Below are 18655 nucleotides of genomic sequence, written 5' to 3' on the forward strand. Positions count from 1 at the left end.
AATATATCATTTTTCAGTATATCGTTTTTCTTAAAAACTTTACTGATGTTCACAAAACATCTCTATAGCAAATGTTATCTGAAGAAAAATGTGGTGGCAAAAGATACAGAAGTTCAGAAATGAACACTGTAAGTCCAGAAACTGAAACCATGGCCCTGTTCAGATGGGCCTTTTAGCACATACTAAGTACGTGTTAGGGTTGCCTCAGAGCGTCCTTTACAGACGCTCCCTAACCCTAGCACGTATTCCATACGTCAAAATGGTGGCGCCCTGTCTACATGGGCACCACTGTTTTGACGTGATGGCCACGCCGCATCCAAACAGCGTGGCATGGCCATTACGTGCTGGCGCTGCTACAGGGCACTTGTGATGCCCTTTCAGCGGCGGCGAAAGGAGCTCTGAAACGGAGCTCCTTTTGCTGCGCGTATCACTGGCGCGGCCTTTACACGGCTGCGCCAGCAATTTGGAAGAGAAAGGGACCAAGTGGCCCCTTTCTCTTTCTCTCCCCGCCGCTGTCGGGGTGTCCTTGGGGCATGAAGCACCAAGGACACCCCTTTCCAAGCCGCAGGGAAGCGGCGTTTTGCCACTTCCCCGAGGCCTGGAAAAGCGGTGGATTGGGACCTCTGGGGCTGCCGCTGTGGCTGCTGAGGCCCCAATCGCTCGGGGGAAGGGGTGGGTGCAGGCCGCCCCCAAAGGGTGGTCTGTATCCCGCGTATAACTGTCTTCTCAGTGTTCTGTTGGGTTAAATGTCCCTTTAAGGAAATATAAAAATAAATATATGGCTGGGGGGAGGACACGAGGTGCCAATCTTTTGTAGTTAGTTTTGTAGATAAGGACACTGAAACCCAGAGCAGGTGTGGGTTGGGGATAGTGAATTGGAAAGAGGAGCTGATGTGTTGGTTTGGTGAGTTTGAATAGTGTGGATTGTAAATACTATATAATGGACAGTATATGTCAGAGCTTTTGTTGTACATATTGCAACTGGAAGATAAAAGCTTCCAAGGACTTTGGAAGAAGCCAACCGTGTCTGTGCCTTATTTCAGGTTGATCAGTGCCTGGTTGCCAAATACTGCACACTGGGTCGCGCTTTTGCACTCTGCTGTTTGTGAGCTACTGTTGAAGTCAAGCACCTCAGACAGTGCTGAATGTTGGCACCTGTTTGTGCCTAGTTTGTTTATGTCACTGCACACCTGCAGTATGCAAAGGGGAGCCAATATGTTCTTGTTACCAAATAAAAACTGCAGAACATAAAGTCCACAAAATTTACTAAGGCTTCTCACGCCACTCAAAAATTTTTAGCCAATTAACTGTATGGGCTTTAGTAATTAAGATTTATATGGTAAAATATACAAAACATAAACACTGCACTGGTAAAGTTCTTTCATGTACTATAGACTCTACAATATTTATAAATTTTTGCAAGTATCTTCTCTCGCTAGAAATGAAGAAGCCCACCTCTCTGCTCCGGAATAGCCATTTGACTTTATCATACATAGGTAAGGGCTATGTGTAAAAAAATCATATATAAAATGGGCCAGCAATGGTGTATACAGCATCTATTTACATGTATGTTTCCTCACTTAACTAATGCAAAAACATATACTTCCAAAAGGGCTGAGTGCTGCAGTACTATCTGGAGAGAACAAAGTTACACCAACAGCGGCTCTTACAGAAAATGGCAAAGAATATGATAAAATGGTTACATGAAAAACAGCAGCAGTTTGTAATATTCATTATCAGAATTATTATTTCTCTATTTATATAAAGTCTGGGGATTAAGTTTACCACAATTTGGCAGCATAAATCATTCTAGGGTAAATGTGACAATTTAGATTATTGATATTCTAAATTAAACAATGTAATTATGGGGGGAAACCCTAAAGGGGTCTATATCAAGCAACCTATCTCATTAAAATGTACTTTTCACCTGAAAATGTACTTTTCAGCTCTTTTTGTTTGGTGGATAATGATATTTTGCAGTCATTCAACTTCAAATAGATGGAAACTGCCTAGTGTGGTGAGACTGCTATAGGAGTTAATACTCCACCAAATTTCTCCCACACGTTCTCTATGAATTCCTGAGTAGAAATAAAAAACAGGGAAATTCTTGTCTTTTGCTTGACCAAATCAGGATGGGGTATGAATATTCCAGTCTTTTTACTGAATTCATCATCAGCTTCATAGCTATGTGTACTTTATTACTAAAAGCCATTTTATTAATATTATTATAATCTTGATTATAATTTATAACCAAGATAAATTTGTAGAACTCTCTTTAGAAAGATAAGACAGAATTGCACAGGATGGAAGCCTTTTAAAACTCCTCAGCCCAAGGGAATAATTTGGCAGAAAGAACATCAGACTCAAAGACAAAAGCCATGTCTGTAAGCAGCACAATCCCGTTCCAATGCTATAAACATTTTGAAAGCCCTTAATCAGTATTGTTTGAAAGAGCGTGAAACAGAAGACAAGTTTGCTGATCAGACCATTGTCTGTCATAAAAACAGATCTTCTACACACTTTAGTAACAGACTATTGCTAGGGAAGCATTAAATAATTTACAGCTGTAGGATTTTATGTCTTCATAAGTTATTATTTTCAAAAAAGCTGAGAAGACCGCTATATATGTTAAACCGAATGAAACAAAACTACTTATAGTCAGCAAGATACCATCAATAAAAACACCTGAATAAAAAATATTATACCATGGTATAAATTTGCACATGAAATTTCTTCTGTCAGTTGAAAGATCTACACATGCATCTTAAAATATATGAATGTCCACCACCAAGCTCATACTAGTTAACAAGTAATATTTTCAAATAATGGTGCTCTAGTATCTAGACAAGAAGCAGAGACTGCATGGCCATGAAGATGCTGTTGGCCAGCAAGTTCCAGAGATCCTAGCCTGCTTTGCCCAGAGAGAGGGAGAGAGGAATGATAGGAGTTGTAATCCAATAATACCTAAAGGATCATGTGTTCCACATCCCTGATTTAGGTGTGAAATATATAGGCCAAAAAAGCTGGCTTCCACATGGCTTGTGGACGTGGTGATTAGATGACACATGTCCCAAGACGTGCAGAAGCAGTGCCGAAGCTGCACTCGGGCCGCACAAACCTGGCCCCAAAAGGAGTGGGGGTTTTTCCACTCCAGTTTGGGACTGTGGTGGAAGATGCCCTCACAACCACAGCATGTGATTCTTGCAGTCCTGAGGCATCTTGGGCGGGAGCAGCTTCAAGCCACCCCCTTGTGCCCATCTGTTTCTGTCCTATAACTCTTAAAACAACTGGTATGCAATAGTCTGTTACTAAAGTGTGTAGAAGATCTGTTTTTATGACAGACAATGGTCTGATCAGCAAACTTGTCCTGAGCAAATTTTCAGGAACAAATAAATATTAAATTAATACATTAATCAGCTTTTAACCTAATACATACTAACAAATGTAAGCACACCAGAAGGGAAGCATATTCTGAACAATGCCATAGAAGGCTGTACCTCCTGCTTTCTCATGACAAAGGAGAAACTCGCTTGGACCTATCGATCAGTCCAAGAAGGACTAACTGCAGAAAACTTGGTTTCTGTAGTTGGTGATGGTCACCTCCCCCAATAGAGTCCCAATATTCATTTTTAAAAGCAGATTTCTAAACCTTGCAGAAACTGGAATGCAGTCAGCCCTCCATATCCACAGATTCCTTATCCATGTATTCAACCATCCACAGCTTGAAAATATTTTAAATAATATAATTTCAAAAAGCAAACTTTCATTTTACTTTTTTATAAAAGGGGTGCCATTTATAAAAGGGACATGGTAGCTTAATGGTAAAGACTCTGACTCTGATGATCACTGGATGGGCAGACTGCATGACAAAGTGAGCTCCTGTCACTACTCCCAGCTTCTGTCAACCTAGCAGTTCGAAAGCATGCAAATGCAAGTAAATAGGCACTATTTTGGTGGGAAGGTAATAGCATTCTCTGCAGTCATGCTGGCCACAGGTTCACAGAGTCATCTTTGACAATGTTGGCTCTTTGGCGTGGTAACAGAGATGAGCATTGTCCCCTGCAGTCAGTCAGAACTAGACAAACTTGTCAAAAGGGAAACCTTTACCACTTAATAGGATTTGAGCAACCAGGGATTTTGTCACTATTGTTCAGAAGAGAAAGAGAAGTAAACCTAGTAATGACTGTACAGTTGGCCCTCCGTTTTTGAGGAGGATCCATTCCGGACCCCACACACACACATAAAAATGGAGGCTCACGCATATTTAAGGCCCATGCGCTTGAATAGGGCTTGTGCATGTGCGCCGGGTGCAGGAGCAATTGAAAATAGCAGAGGTCACCCCTCCGTGGATTTTCAAAGTGGCGGATCTCAGCTCCGCAAGTTAGAAGGGGCAACTGTACATGCAAGTTCTTCACTCCCATTTACTATAGACATGTCAAGAGGCAGCAGCTGGCATCCTGCTGCTGACATGCTCAAGTCCAACATACATCTGTGTATGCCTTTTTTGGTTACTGTGGAGATCAATACTTCTTCCTCCATCTGCAACAACCAACCAAAGCAACTCCCTTCCTCCAAAAAATCACTGTTTCATTGTGACTGGGAACAGAAAAGCATCTGACTATGTCCCCATCATCCACAGAGACCTCAGTAAATCTCTGTGTCTGGCTATAGGGACATATCCAGATGCTTCACCATTCCCCTCCCTACCCCACCAACCACTGAATAATGGGGGAGGGCTCTCACAGTGAAAAAGGAAGTCCTGGAAATCCTAAGAGTTCTGCCTGAAGAACCTTTACATGGTACTTAGTGATTTGGTTCTCAGTCAGCAAAAATACATGGTTTTCTTACAAACAAATACCAGGGGTGATTTATTTGTAGAATTTTCTAACATGAGAAATTAGAAGTATGCATGCTTATAAAAATGCATACATCAGACCAGTCTCCTCCTATTTGCAAACTTGCTCTGTTCAAGGAGGAAGGGGGTGGGGGGAATCCAAAGCAATACCAAAATGGTTACTTGCAGTGATAAAAAGCTACATTTCCGAATGCAATGCCAAATACAGGCTGAGCTCCAACAGGAAAATAGGTGAGATAAGAGGAAAACAAGAAACAATGGGGATGTAACAGGAGGTATGTGCTATTTGTCCTTGAATACCAACTGCTTAAGAATTTTCTATTTTTACACAGACACAGAACACAGCTCCAAAACTGCAAACGATAATCTTTTTGTAGAAAATGACAGGAACTTTTCAGATACATAAAGAACAAACTCACTTTGTGCAAACATCCAAAAAGATGCACTGCTGGAGACAACAGGAGGAAGGTATCTGTGGGCCATTAGAAATCCACTTCACATAATTTACTGGGCAGTAGGCTGCTTTTGACAAGTAAATTTCCCTAGTGACACTTCTAGAACTAATGGAGAACCAGGGTAGATAACCCTATGCAGCCGAAATGAGAGAAAAGCAGCTAAAGCGACACTATTACTTTTGCTGCGATAGCAGAGCTCCTGATTCTGCTTCAAGCAGACGATTCCAGGCTTTCCCTGGCAAAAGCTTATTGCATTCCTTAATTCCATTTCATTTCATGACCAAGCACCACATCAATCTATACTAGTCACCTTAAACTGGCTAAAGCCATGTTTAACTCTTTAACTCTGGTATTATTTGTCACAAAGAATTATTCTTTTAAAAAAATAATTTTAACTCTCATACTACAAGTATGTGAACATTGTCTTCTTATGCTTCTATGAGAGATTGACTAGCCATAAACAGGAGTATCACAAAAACTTGTTTTTCTTGCATTGCATTAATGGAAGCTAAACAAATGGGTTCTAGAACAGATCAGACCTGAAGTCTCACTGGAAGCTAGGATGACAAAATTGGGGCTGTTATTCTTTGGCCAGAGTACATTAGTCATTAGAAAGGACAGGTGGGAAAGGTAGAGGGCAGTAGAAAGAGAGGAAGACCGTATGTCAGATGGTTAGACTTGATCAGGGAGGCCACGGACTTGAGCCTGCAAGGCCTGAGCAGAGACATTGAGGACGGAGAATCTGGGACATTTCATTCATAGGGTCACCATGAGTTGAGGTCAAGTCAAGGGCAGTTAACAGTAAGTCAATTAAGATTTTAGGGAAAACACATCAATATAACTTTAATCCAAGTTTATGCTCCAACTATGGAGGAAGAAGAAGAAATTGAAAGATTCTAGGTTGAAGTCCAAGAAGAAATTGATCACACACCAAAATAGGACTTCTTGTTAATCACAGGCTAGTGGAATGCAAAAGCAAGAAACAGAGCAGAAACAAACATTGTAGGAAGATTGGGCTTAGGATGAAGAAATGAAACAGGAGAGTGACTGACTGAATTTTTCAAAGACCAACAGTTTATTCATTGCAAACACATTCTTTAAGCAAACAAAGAGTCAACTGTTTCCAAGGCCAATACAGAAATCAAACAGACTAGATAATTAGAAGTAGAAGATGGAGAAGCTCAATTCTCTCTGCAAAAACATGACCAGGAGCTGATTGTGGCACAGATCATGAACTGCTAATACAAAAATTAGAATAAAGCTAAAGAACATAAACCAATCATCATGCCAAAATACAACCAGAAGAACAAAACCACAGTATTTAAAGCTAATGTGAAAAACAGATTTGCACTATTAAGCCTCATTGACCGGGAGCCAGGAGAACTCTGGACTGAAACCAGGGACAATGTCAGGGAAGAATGCAAAAGGAAAGTATCTGCAGCCAAAAAGAAGGAGAAACTTTACTGGATGACAGATGAAATTCTGCAAGCACCTAAGGGAGAACGAGAAGGAAATGTAAAAGGTGACAGAAACAGAGTCACAGACCTCCATGTAACTCTTCAATGAGTTGTGCACTGGGACAAGGAGAAGTATTGTAATAATCAATGCAGAGAATTAGAAAGTGACAACAACAACAACAACAACAAAAACAAGACACCTCTTCCACAACAATTGAGAAATCCAAGGAAATTTTAAAACAAAAGTGGAGATCCTCTACAACCAGCAGGGGAACACAGAACTACGTAGTAATAAAAAGACAATCAAAACAATACACTGGGGAATTAGATACTATATAACTATAACTATACAGCTATATAATGAAGACATTGAAATAGTAAAAAAAATTCCATACCTTGGCTCAGTCTTTAATCTGAATAGAGACTGTAGTCCATTAGAAGAAGACTAGGACTATGAGGGAACTACACAAGACCCAGATATATCACTAAGGTACAGATATATCACTAAATACAAAAGTTAGGATTGTCCATGCCATTGTATTTTCCATTTCTATGTATGATTGTAAAAATTGGATAGTGAAGAAAGCTGATAGGAAGAAAATCAACTCATTTGAAATGTGGTGCTGGAGAAGAGTTTTATGGATACTGTGGATTGTTAAGAAGATCAATAAATGGGGAGAGTAAATCAAGCCTGAACTCTCCCTAGAAGCCAAGATGACTAAATTGAGACTATTGAACTTTGGAAACACCATGACTTGACTCACTAGAAAAGATAATAATGCTTGGTAAGGTAGAAGGTAGTAGGAAAGAGGAAGACCACATTGCAAATGGATGGACTCACTCAAAGAAGCCATGGCCCTATGTCTGCAAAATCAGAGCAGGGCTGTTGAAGGTAGGATGACTTTGAGGTCTCTCATTTATGGGGTTGCCATAAATCAAAGTCAACGTCAAGTCAGTTAACAACAACAAATATGGGTATGTCTCTAGGCTAACACACATACACACTCACTCCACATATAGACACACTAAATACATGACTACACACTCATTAGCCAGTTGCAGATGGGAAACATACACTTTGCAATTAGCCTGAAATCCCCACCCCACATACTCCAATATAATATGTTTTTCTTTTTTACTTATCAATACACAAAACACATGCTCACTTTCACTTTATATCAGTCCATCCCAGGTCCAAAACACACAGCAGAAATAATCCAATTTGAGACTGCTTTAACTGCCCTGGCTCAAAACTAAGGAACTCAGGGAACTGTGGTCCTGTGAGATATTTACCATCTCTGTCAGAGATAGATCTGATGCCCCAATAAACTACAATTCCCAGAATCCCCTAGCACTGAGCCAGGGCAGTTAAAGTGGTCTCAAATTGGATTATTTCTGCAGTGTGTTTTGGACCTCAGTCTCTCAACAAGCCACATGCAACTCTATTCATGCATTTCCCTGATTAAAGGTACACATCTCCATTACTATGTTGAAAAGCCAGCATCATCAAAGACAACTCTGTGGTCATGTGGCCAGCATGACGGCACAGAACACTGTTACCTTCTCACCAAAGCAGTACCTATTTATCTACAGTACTTGCACCTTTACATGCTTTTGAACTGCTAGTTGGCAGAAGCTGGGACTAGTGATGGGAGCTCACCCCATCATGCAGCACTTGGGCCTCGAACTGTCGACCCGCCAATCTTGCAATCATCAAAGTCAGCATTTGAACTACCAGGTCCCTATATATTCCTTGATTACTTCTCATAAAAAGTACTGTATGAGGACCAGCAGAACTGTCTATTCAGTCAGAAAACATAGCTGTATGTAAGGTCAGAGATCATCAGTGAGGTGGATGAGCAAATGAGGTAGAAAGACAAGCCAAAGTAACATGTAGGAAATATTTGAGTGTAAACTGAGAGGCCTACATACCCTAAGACACTAAATCCTGCCTGATCTTGAAAGTTATACAGAGATAGCTTTGTATAGTACTCAGATGGGAGATGACTGAGGAGTACCAGGTGCTGTAGGCTACATTTCAGATGAAGGAATTGGCAAACCATCTCTCAGTATTCCTTGCTGGCTTGCTTTAAAAAGCCCAATGAAATTTATGGGGTCGCTATGAGCCAACAGGCAACTGGAAGCCACATATATATACATACACACACACACACACACAAACTGAGGGAAAGCAGTGTAGGGTCAGGCTAGAAGAAAAACAGTGTATGGAAGTGAACAGATATGTACATTTTAACAAATGATGTTGGTGAAATAATTTGTGTAGATTGCACACAAGTCTGATATGCAGATATCACAAAATTAAAGAATGGTTGCGTTTTCAATCCATCTGACACGCCATATAAACTAGTTCACATCTTTTCCTAGCAAACTCAGCCACACGTCATCCACACCAGATCAACCTGCCACCTCACTACAACATACACCCACAACTTCATCCCTCTCTCTAAACTCTTAAAATCTAGACTCCATCATATCTAAATCTATAGGTATGCAGAGGGATCTAACTGGAAAAAAAAGAAGTTAGCAGCATGAGCTTTCATAGACTTATAAACACGCATCTGAGAAAGTAGGCTGAATTTTCAAAAGCTCCTGCTACCAACTTCTTTATTTGTTAGTCTCAAAAGTGTTAAAAGTTCCCTTTGTACACTGATTTTCCAGACTAACATGGCAATGTCTTTAAATTCTAAATCCATAGGTAAGAGAAACTTCTCTGCCAAGTCTGTATCCCTTCACCCTCTGAAAGGTAACACCGCCACCATCCCTTTCAGTGCTGCTAAATGGATCAAACATTGACCAGAATGGAGACTGCAGTCACGAAATCAGAAGACAACTAGGAATAGGAAAGGCAGCTATGAAAGAACTGGATAAGATCCTAAACAGCAAAGATATTCATCTGAACACTAAGGTTAGAATCTTCCAATCCATTGTATTCCCCTTTCACCATATACAGATGTGAGAGCTAGACAGTGAAGAAAGAAGACAAGAGGAAAATTAACTCTTTTGAGATGTGGTGTGAGAGAAGAGTGCTGAGGCTACACCATGGACAAAAAGACAAACATATATGTTCTTGAGCAGTTAACGCCAGAAATTTCCCTGGAAGCCAAGATGAACAAATTAAGGCTCTCATACTTTGGGCACATCATGAAATGGCATGACTTATTAGAAAAGACAATAATGCTAGGAAAGGTGGAGGGTAGTAGAAAGAGAAGGAGGCTGCATGCAAGATGGATGGGCTCAATCAGGGAGGTCATGGGCCTGAATCTACAAGACATAAGCAGAGCAGTGGAGGATAGCAGGGAATTGAAGATGTTTCATCATCCACTCTCTCCCCTCTCCCTAAAAACAACCCCATCCCATTCAAACACCACAACCAGCCATGGACCCAAAATGTTTCCACCAGATGGCCAGTGCCTGCTTCCCAACAGGCCACACACCCCTCGCACCAAAACAAATACAGGTGGCCTTCCACGTTTGCAGCTCTGAGTAGTATGCTCACTCTAGGTATCTCTAAGGCCTCCGGCACAATTCTGCTGGAAGTTGACCATAGAGGTGTCCTGGGGAACCCAGACGTTCCTAGAGGAAACACTTCTCTAGGCATTTGTAGGTCCTCCAGCATGATTCTATGATTAACTTCTAGCAGATGTTGACCACGGAGTTGCACTGGATTACCTGGAGATTCCTAGAGCAGTGTTCTCTTAAGTAAAAAATAAACAGCCTTTTTTATTTGTGGTTTTTCCACATTCACAGGGATCCCTCACCCCTATCTCCAGCAAATATGGAGGCACCAGCGTACAAACAATCTTCTGCCCCTTTAGCTATCCCACACTGACTTTGGACAAGATCTCAGTCAGCATCTCCAAAATCATGTATGTTGCAACATGTGTTTTGTGCATTTTGGTTGCCCAATAAAGGTATCACAGTTGTGTGGAAGTAGAATTCAAAGGAATAGAAGTGTTACTCTCAAAAATCAGTAAGCAAAGGGATCCTGCAGCACCTTTGAGCCTAACTGGAAGAAAGAAGTTGGTAGTAAGAGCTTTTGTAAACTTGAGCCCACGTCCTCAGATACTTCCACTCCACGCAATGCATCTGGGGAAGTAGGCGCAAGTCTTGGAAAGTTCCTGCTCCCAACTCCTCCCTTCCTCTCCTCTGAGGAAATATGCTCAAGTCTAGGAAAGCTCAAGTACGAACACCTCTCCCCTGAAGAATCATAGAGCTGGAAGAGACCTCAAGGGCCATCTATTCCAACCCCATTCTGCCATGCAGGAACTCACAATCAGAGCATCCCCAACAGATGGCCCTCCAGCCTCCGTTTAAGAAAAGCAGACTCAAGTCTAGGAAGGCCTAAGTACCAACTCCTCCCTTCCTCTCCTCTGAGGATGCTTTGACTGAGAGTTCCTGCGTGGCAGAATGGGGCTGGACTGGGTGGCCTTGGGGTCTCTTCTGGCTCTGTGACTCTGTGAAATACCTTCCAGTCTAAGAACGCTCCTGCTGCCCCCAGACCCTCTCTTCCAGCCAGCCTCAGAGGGGCTGCCAAGACCCCTCCCCATCCTGGGTTGTGGATTCTGGGTGTTACTGTACCTTCCCAGCCCAGGAAGAGAGAGACCTTTGGGGGGAAGAGCCTCCTTTGTCTGCGCCCCTCTAACAAAGCCACAGAGAAGGGCCCTTCCTCCCAGGTCTAGGGCTGACTCTCCCCCGCAAACTCACCAGTATTTCAGGATGGCGGTGACCTGCAGGGGGTTGGGCTGCTCGGGGTACAGCCGCCGGCATTCCCCGTAGATGCCGTGCAGCCCTGGAGGGAAGAGAGCCGGGAAGGGCCCCGCAGAGGGGCCCGCAGGGGCGGCGGAGGCCGAGGCGGTGGTCTCCATGAGGGAGGCTGCGAGTGGAGCACACAGAGAGAAGGCGAAGGACCTCCTCAGGCCAAATGGCCGCTCCGTCCGCACTCCCCTCGCGACCCCAGGCGGGACCAAACAGCAGCAGCGATGGCGCCCCGCCCACTCTACGCGCCTTGACGAGCAGGCGACACAGCCAATAGCAGCGCAGACAAAGTCGGAAACCCGCCTTCGCCTGCGCACCACATTAACCCCTTCGGCTGCATGACACCTAGCGGCGGGTGAGGGGTATTGCAGGGAGCCTACAGCTTTCGTGCCTGGGATTTATTTGCCCATACGGAATCATTGGGGAATATTTGCCCATAAGGAATCATTGGGGAATACTTGCCCATAGGGAATCATTGGGGAATATTTGCCCATACCTATCCTTCCCTTTTTTCTTTTTTTTTTTTTTTTTTTGATTCCCCTGGCAAGTATCCCATGTTCCTATGGGTCAATATTCCCCATGATTCCCTATGGGCAAGTACTCCCCAATGATTCCCTATGGGCAAATATTCCCACAATGATTCCCTATGGGCAAATATTCCCCCATGATTCCCTATGGGCAAGTATTCCCCAATGATTCCCTATGGACAAACAATTAATCCCAATGTTCCCTATGGGCAAATATTTCCCAAGATTCCCTATGGACAATAATCCGCAATGTTCCCTCATGGGCAAGTATTCCCCATGATTCCTATGGGCAAATATTCCCCAATGATTCCTTCTGGGCAAATATTCCCCAATGTTTCCCTATGGGCAAGTATGCCCCAATTTTGTGAATTTCCCTATGGCCAAATATTCCCCATATTCCCTATGGGCCAATATTCCCCAATGATTCCCATGGGCAATATTCCCAATGATTCCCTATGGGCAAGTTAATCTGCAATGATTCCCTATGGCAAATCTTCCCCAATGATTCCCTATGGGCAAGTATTCCGATGATTCCCTATGGCAAATTCCCAATGATTCCCTGGGCAGTATTCCCAAGTCCCTTGCAAAATTCCCCCAGATTCCCTATGGGCAAGTCTTCCCAATGATTCCCTATGGGCAAATACCACTCGTCCCCCGGGTACGAAATTAATTGTTCCGCGCCATTTTCGTAACCCGAAGTCTTTCGTTAGCCGATCCCCTAGGCGCTAATGGGGAAGCCGCGGCTCTGCCGCGGCTCCATTTTAAAAAAGCGCCGCGTTTTTTCGCAACCCGGGTAAACCTTCGTAACCGAAATAATAATTATTTTTTTTTCGTAACCGGAAATTTCGTATCGCGGCGCGTGTATCCCGGTCGGTACCAGTGGATTCCCCAATGATTCCCTATGGCAAGTATCTGCAATGATCCCTATGGGCAATATTCCCCAATAATTCCCTAGGGCAAAATATTCCCAATGATTTCCCTCATGGGCAAGTATTCCCCATGATTCCCTATGGGCAGTATTCCCCATGATTCCCTATGGGCAAATATTCCCACTGATTCCTTATGGGCAAGTATTCCGCAATGTTCCCTATGGGCAAATATTCCCCAATGATTCCCTATGGGCAATATTCCCCAGTGATTCCCTATGGGAAGTATTCCCCAATGATTCCCTATGGCAAATTTCCCCATGATTCCGTATGGGCAAGTATTCCCCAATGATTCCCTATGGGCAAGTATCTGCACTGATTCCCTATGGGCAAGTTATTCCCCAATGATTCCGTATGGGCAAATATTCCGCAATGATTCCCTATGGGCAAGTATTCCCCAATGATTCCCTATGGGCAAATATTCCCCAAGATTCCCTATGGGCAAAATCCCAATGTTCCTATGGGCAAGTATTCCCCAATGTTCCCTATGGGCAAAATATTCCCCAATGATTCCCTTGGGCAAATATCCCACTGATTCCCTATGGGCAATATTCCCCAATGATTCCGTATGGGCAAGTATTCTCCAATGTTCCCTATGGGCAAGTAATCTGCAATGATTCCCTATGGGCAAGTATTCCCCAATGATTCCCTATGGGCAAATATTCCCCAATGATTCCCTATGGGCAGAGTTTCCCCAATGATTCCTATGGGCAAATATTCCCCAATGATTCCCTATGGGCAAATATTCCCCAATGATTCCTATGGGCAAGTATTCCCCAATGATTCCCTATGGCAAAATTCCCCATGATCCTAGGGCAAGTATTCCCCAATGTTCCCTATGGGCAAGAATCCACATGTTCCCTATGGGCAAATATCCCCAATGATTCCGTATGGGCAATATTTCCCAATGATTCCCTCTTGGCAAGTAATCTGCAATGATTCCCTATGGGCAAGTATTCCCCAATGATTCCTTATGGGCAGAATTCCCCAATGATTCCCTATGGGCAAGTATTCCCCATATGATTCCGTATTGGCAAGTTCCCTATGTTCCCTATGGGCAAATTCCCATGATTCTTATGGGCAGTATCGCATGATTCCCTATGGGCATATTCCCCAATGATTCCCTTATGGGCAAGTAATCCGCAATGATTCCCTATGGGCAGTAATTCCCCAATGATTCCCTATGGGCACATATCTCCAATGATTCCTTATGGGCAAGTAATCCGCAATGATTCCCTATGGGCAAATTCCCCAATGATTCCTATGGGCAGTAATCTGCAGATCCTGGGCAGATTCCCCATGATTCCCTATGGGCAAGTATTCCCCAATGATTCCCTATGGGCAATATTCCCCAATGATTCCCTATGGGCAACTATTCCCCAATGATTCCCTATGGGCACAATATTCCCCAATGATTCCTATGGGCAATATTCCCCATGTTCCTATGGGAATATTCCCCAATGATATCCTGGCAAGTATTCTCCAATCGATTCCCTATGGGCAAATATTCCCCAATGATTCCCTATGGGCAAGTATTCCCCAATGATTCCCTAGGGCAAGTAATTCCCAATGTTCCTATGGGCAACTATTCCCTAATGATTCCGTATGGGCAAGTATTCCCCAATGATTCCTTATGGGCAAGTATTCCCCAATTTTATTATTATTATTAACCTTATTTATAAAGCGCTGTAAGTTTAACACGCTGTACATATTTTTAGTCGCGGTTCCCTGCCCTCAGGCTTACAATCTAAAAGAACGACACAAAAGGAGAAGGGAGGTGGTGGGGAGGTAGTCAGGTCCAGCAATCTTTTCCCTCCGAGGCCTGGACCAGGCAGATGGACTGGAGGAGGCTTGGCTTCTTGATGGTGGTTGAAGGAGGCTTCTGGTCAGAGAGGGGCTCACCTCTGGGATCTCTCTAAACAATATAGTTTTTAATTCAGTTTTGAAACGGGCGAGAAGTGATGAGGTTTGCATGTGGGGAAGAAGGTTCCAGGAGTAAGGGGCAGCAAGCGAGAAGGAGAATCGGGGAGGGCAGTGGTAGTCCACATTGTGACAGGAGACCCTGACTACCAGAGCGGAGGGTGCGAGTAGGAATGTAGGAGAAGAAGGTCAGATAGTAAGGAGGGGCCAACCCATGGAGGGCTTTGAAAGTCAGTAACAAAAGCTTGTACGATGCGAAAGGGGAAGGGGAGAGCCAATGAAGGGAGGATAAAAGAGGAGAAAACATGGTCAAAGCGCGAGCGGATGTGACAATACGGCTGAATACTGGACAGATATTAAGGATGGAGTGTTGAAGAAAGGGAAGCCCTGTTGAAGGAGGTTCACAAATCTGTCGCGAAACCACTGGGCATGGACCAGAGTTGGCAGTGATTGAGAGGAATGGACGGATCTTGGCAATGTTGTGGAGGAGAATCTACAGGCCTTGGCGGTGGCCTGGATCTGGGGAATAAATGACAGGAAGAGTCAAAAATGAAGCCAAGCTGCGGGCTTGATGAACCGGTTGAATAGAAGTGTCGTCGACGAAACAGAAAGGAATAATGAAGGGTGGGTTTGTGGAAAACGAGAAGCTCCGTCTTAGCATGTGTAGCTTCAAGCGCCGAAGCCGCATCCACTGAGAGATGGCAGTCAGACAAGAAGAAAATTGCTGTCAAGCCCCGTCGAAAGGTCGGGGTGGAGGAGATACAGCTGAGTGTCGTCGGCATACAAATGATAGGGAGAAACCAAAAGAACTGATGAGTTTACCGAGACAGTGTGTTAGAGAGAACAGAAGGGGACCCAAGACAGAGCCCTGGGGAACTCCACAGATGCGGAACAGAGGATTGAAGTCTGACCACCTGTGACCACTGCCAAAGATCTATCTGACAAGTAAGATTAAACCAGTCGAGAGCAGAGTCGGCGAACCCAAGGTCAGGAAGTAAATCGACCAGGAGACAGTGATCAACAGTGTCAAAGGCTGCAGAAAATCGAGAAGAATGAGAATAGAGTAGAGGCCGTTTGCCTTGGCCCGCAAGAGATCATTTGAGATCTTGGTGAGGGCTTGTCTCTGTAGAGGCCGTGGGCGGGAAGCCAGATTGGAAGGGGTCTAGGTGGAGTTGGCTTCAAGAACTAAACAGCGGAATAACGACCCGTTCTAGGACCTTAGAAAGAAAGGAAGAAGAGAAATTGGACGATAGCTAGACAAAGAAGAGGGGTCGAGAGAGGGTTTCTTCAGAATGGGGAAACGAGAGCATGTTTGAGTCAGAAGGGAAGGAACCCAAGAGAGAGAGAGATAAAGATATAGGGGCGAGGGCAGAAGAGAAGGGCTATAGAGATTAGGGACGGGAGGGATAGGATCAAGAGACAGGTAGTAGGTTTGGAAGAATTTAGCAGCTAGAGAGTCATCCAGAGAAACAGGGGGAAACCCAGAGAGTTATTTAGAAGGTACCAGGAGGTTAGTGGTAGGGGGGAAGTCGGGAGGAACTATTTCAGATCGAATAGGTGACTTTGTGATGAAGTGGTTGGCGAAGTCAGTGGGGAAAAAGATGAGAAGACAGGGGGAGAGGAAGGTTTGAGTAGTGTATTGAAGCAGGAGAACAACGCTGCGGGCGCCTCTTATTAGCGCAGATCAGTGATTAAAATAGTTCTGTTTTGCCATAGACAGGCGCGTGAAAAGATAAAAGGATGAATTTATAATGAATGAATCGGCAGTTCCCTGACTTTTTCCAAAGACGTTCAGCCGCTCGAGAGCGGACCGGAGGTACCTGATAGTGGGAGTGAGCCAGGCTGAGGCCTAGTATGGGGGCGACACACGTACAGATACAGGAGCAAAGCTGTCAAGAGTTGAAGAAAGAGTGGAATTAAATAAGACATTGCTGATCAGCAGAGTCCCAAGATCAGAGAAGAGAGAGATGAATTCAAAGTCTGACTGGATGGTCAGAGTTAACAGACTGAAGGTCGCGGAATGGCGCTGGACAGTACGACGAGGAGGTGGGTATAGTAAGATAAAAGAAATTAATGATGGTCCGAATGGAAAATCAGATTCCAGGTGTCGGAAATGACACACTTAGCAGCAAAATTAGGTCGGACAGTGACCAGAGGAATGGGTGAGGAGTTAGAATGAGCTGAAGCCAAAGAGCAAACAGGGATCTAAGGCGGATTAAGAAGGATTGTTGGATTGCTTCACGGTGAATATTAAAATCCCCTAGGATTAGAGAAGGGACTGTATCAGATAGAAAAAAAAATGTCAGCCAAGATTCAAAGTCAGATAGGAATTGGGTGCAGAACCAGGAGGGCGATAATGACAGCAACCCGGAGCGTAAAGGAAAAAAGAGTCGAATACAGTGAGACTCGAATGAAGAGAAACAATAGCTGGGGGGGGAAAGACGAACTTGACTGGCAGGAATTGGACAATAGTATACCGAACCCCTCCTCCTCGACCCTCAGGGCGGCTTGTGTGATGAAGAGAGACCGCCAAAAGAAAAGGGCAGCGGAGGTGGCCGTATCATGGGCCGGGAGCCAGGGTAGCCAGGTTCAGTAGAGCGCGAGAAGGTTAAATGATCTAGAGAGAAAAAAAGATCATGGACAGCAGTCGCTTTCGGAGCAAACAGAGTGACAGTTCCGAGTGAACAGAGGAATGGAAGCTGGGAGATAGGAAGAGGTCGAATAGGGATCAAGTTAGGAGGATGCGTGTGGAGCCATGGGAGGAAAGGATTAGTAAGCAAAATCAAAAGAAGAAAATATACAATGACAAGTAGCATAATAATAGCCAAATGTACTTGGTAATATTGCCTAAGTATCACAGGCACAAGGGATTTAATAGAGAAGGAGGTGGTGGATTGGAAGCCTTTTCTCAAGGTCCCAGCATGCTGAGAGTGATGGAGGAGAGATGGCTGATGGATGCAGGGAGGAAAGCTCTATCCTTGAAGCAGGCCCGATAGATCCGACTCAATCTTCATGATGGATGTAGGAATGGAGGGTCCTTCCTTGAGGGAGGCCTGGTGGATGAAGTCACTCTCAGATGGCTGCGGGAGGACGGTCTAGAGGCCAGTTGAAGGTGTTAATGGCTCTCTCGTCTGAGGAAGGTTCCACTGCAGGCAGGAGGACGGTTAGAGGCAAATATGATTCCCTATGGGCAAATATTCCCCAATGATTCTATGGGCAATATTCCCCATGATTCCTATGGCAAAGATATTCCCCAATGATTCCCTATGGGCAAGTATCCCCAATGATTCCCTATGGGCCCATATTCCCCAATGATTCCCTATGGGCAAGTAATCCGCAAAGTTCCCTATGGGCAATATTCCCCAATGATTCCGTATGGGCAAGTATTCCCAAGATTCCCTATGGGGCAAGTATCCCCAAGATTCCCTAGGGGCAAATATCCCCAATGATTCCCTATGGGCAAGTAATCCGCAATGTCTAGTGGCAAGTCCCCAATGATTCCCTAGTGGCAAGTATTCCCCAATGTCCTATGGGCAAGTATTCCCCAATGATTCCCTATGGGCAAGTAATCCGCAATGATTCCCTATGGGCAAAATTCCCCAATATCTCTAGGGGCAAATTTCCCATGATTCCCTAGGGCAAATATTCCCCATGATTCCCTATGCGGCAACTAGTCCCAATGATTCCCTATGGGCAAAATTTCCCCAATGATTTCCTATGGGCAATATTCCCATGATTC

The 18655-nt window shown here is 44.1% G+C and overlaps 2 protein-coding genes across 3 annotated transcripts in view; one reads left to right on the top strand and one right to left on the bottom strand.

Moving 5' to 3' along the window:
• The window catches only part of SUFU (SUFU negative regulator of hedgehog signaling), an 88439-nt gene extending 76688 nt beyond the window's left edge, over positions 1-11751 (bottom strand). For both annotated transcript variants that reach the window (XM_042457636.1, XM_042457635.1), the window contains exon 1: positions 11493-11751. In XM_042457636.1, the coding sequence (XP_042313570.1) occupies positions 11493-11653 (161 nt within the window). In that variant the 5' untranslated portion in view covers positions 11654-11751. The remainder of the gene's footprint in view (positions 1-11492) is intronic.
• Positions 1-18655, top strand: part of ACTR1A (actin related protein 1A) — a 515484-nt gene that overhangs the window by 464682 nt on the left and 32147 nt on the right. The window lies entirely within an intron of this gene.

This window comes from Sceloporus undulatus, chromosome 3 (assembly GCF_019175285.1).
Source record: "Sceloporus undulatus isolate JIND9_A2432 ecotype Alabama chromosome 3, SceUnd_v1.1, whole genome shotgun sequence".
NCBI lineage: Eukaryota > Metazoa > Chordata > Lepidosauria > Squamata > Phrynosomatidae > Sceloporus > Sceloporus undulatus.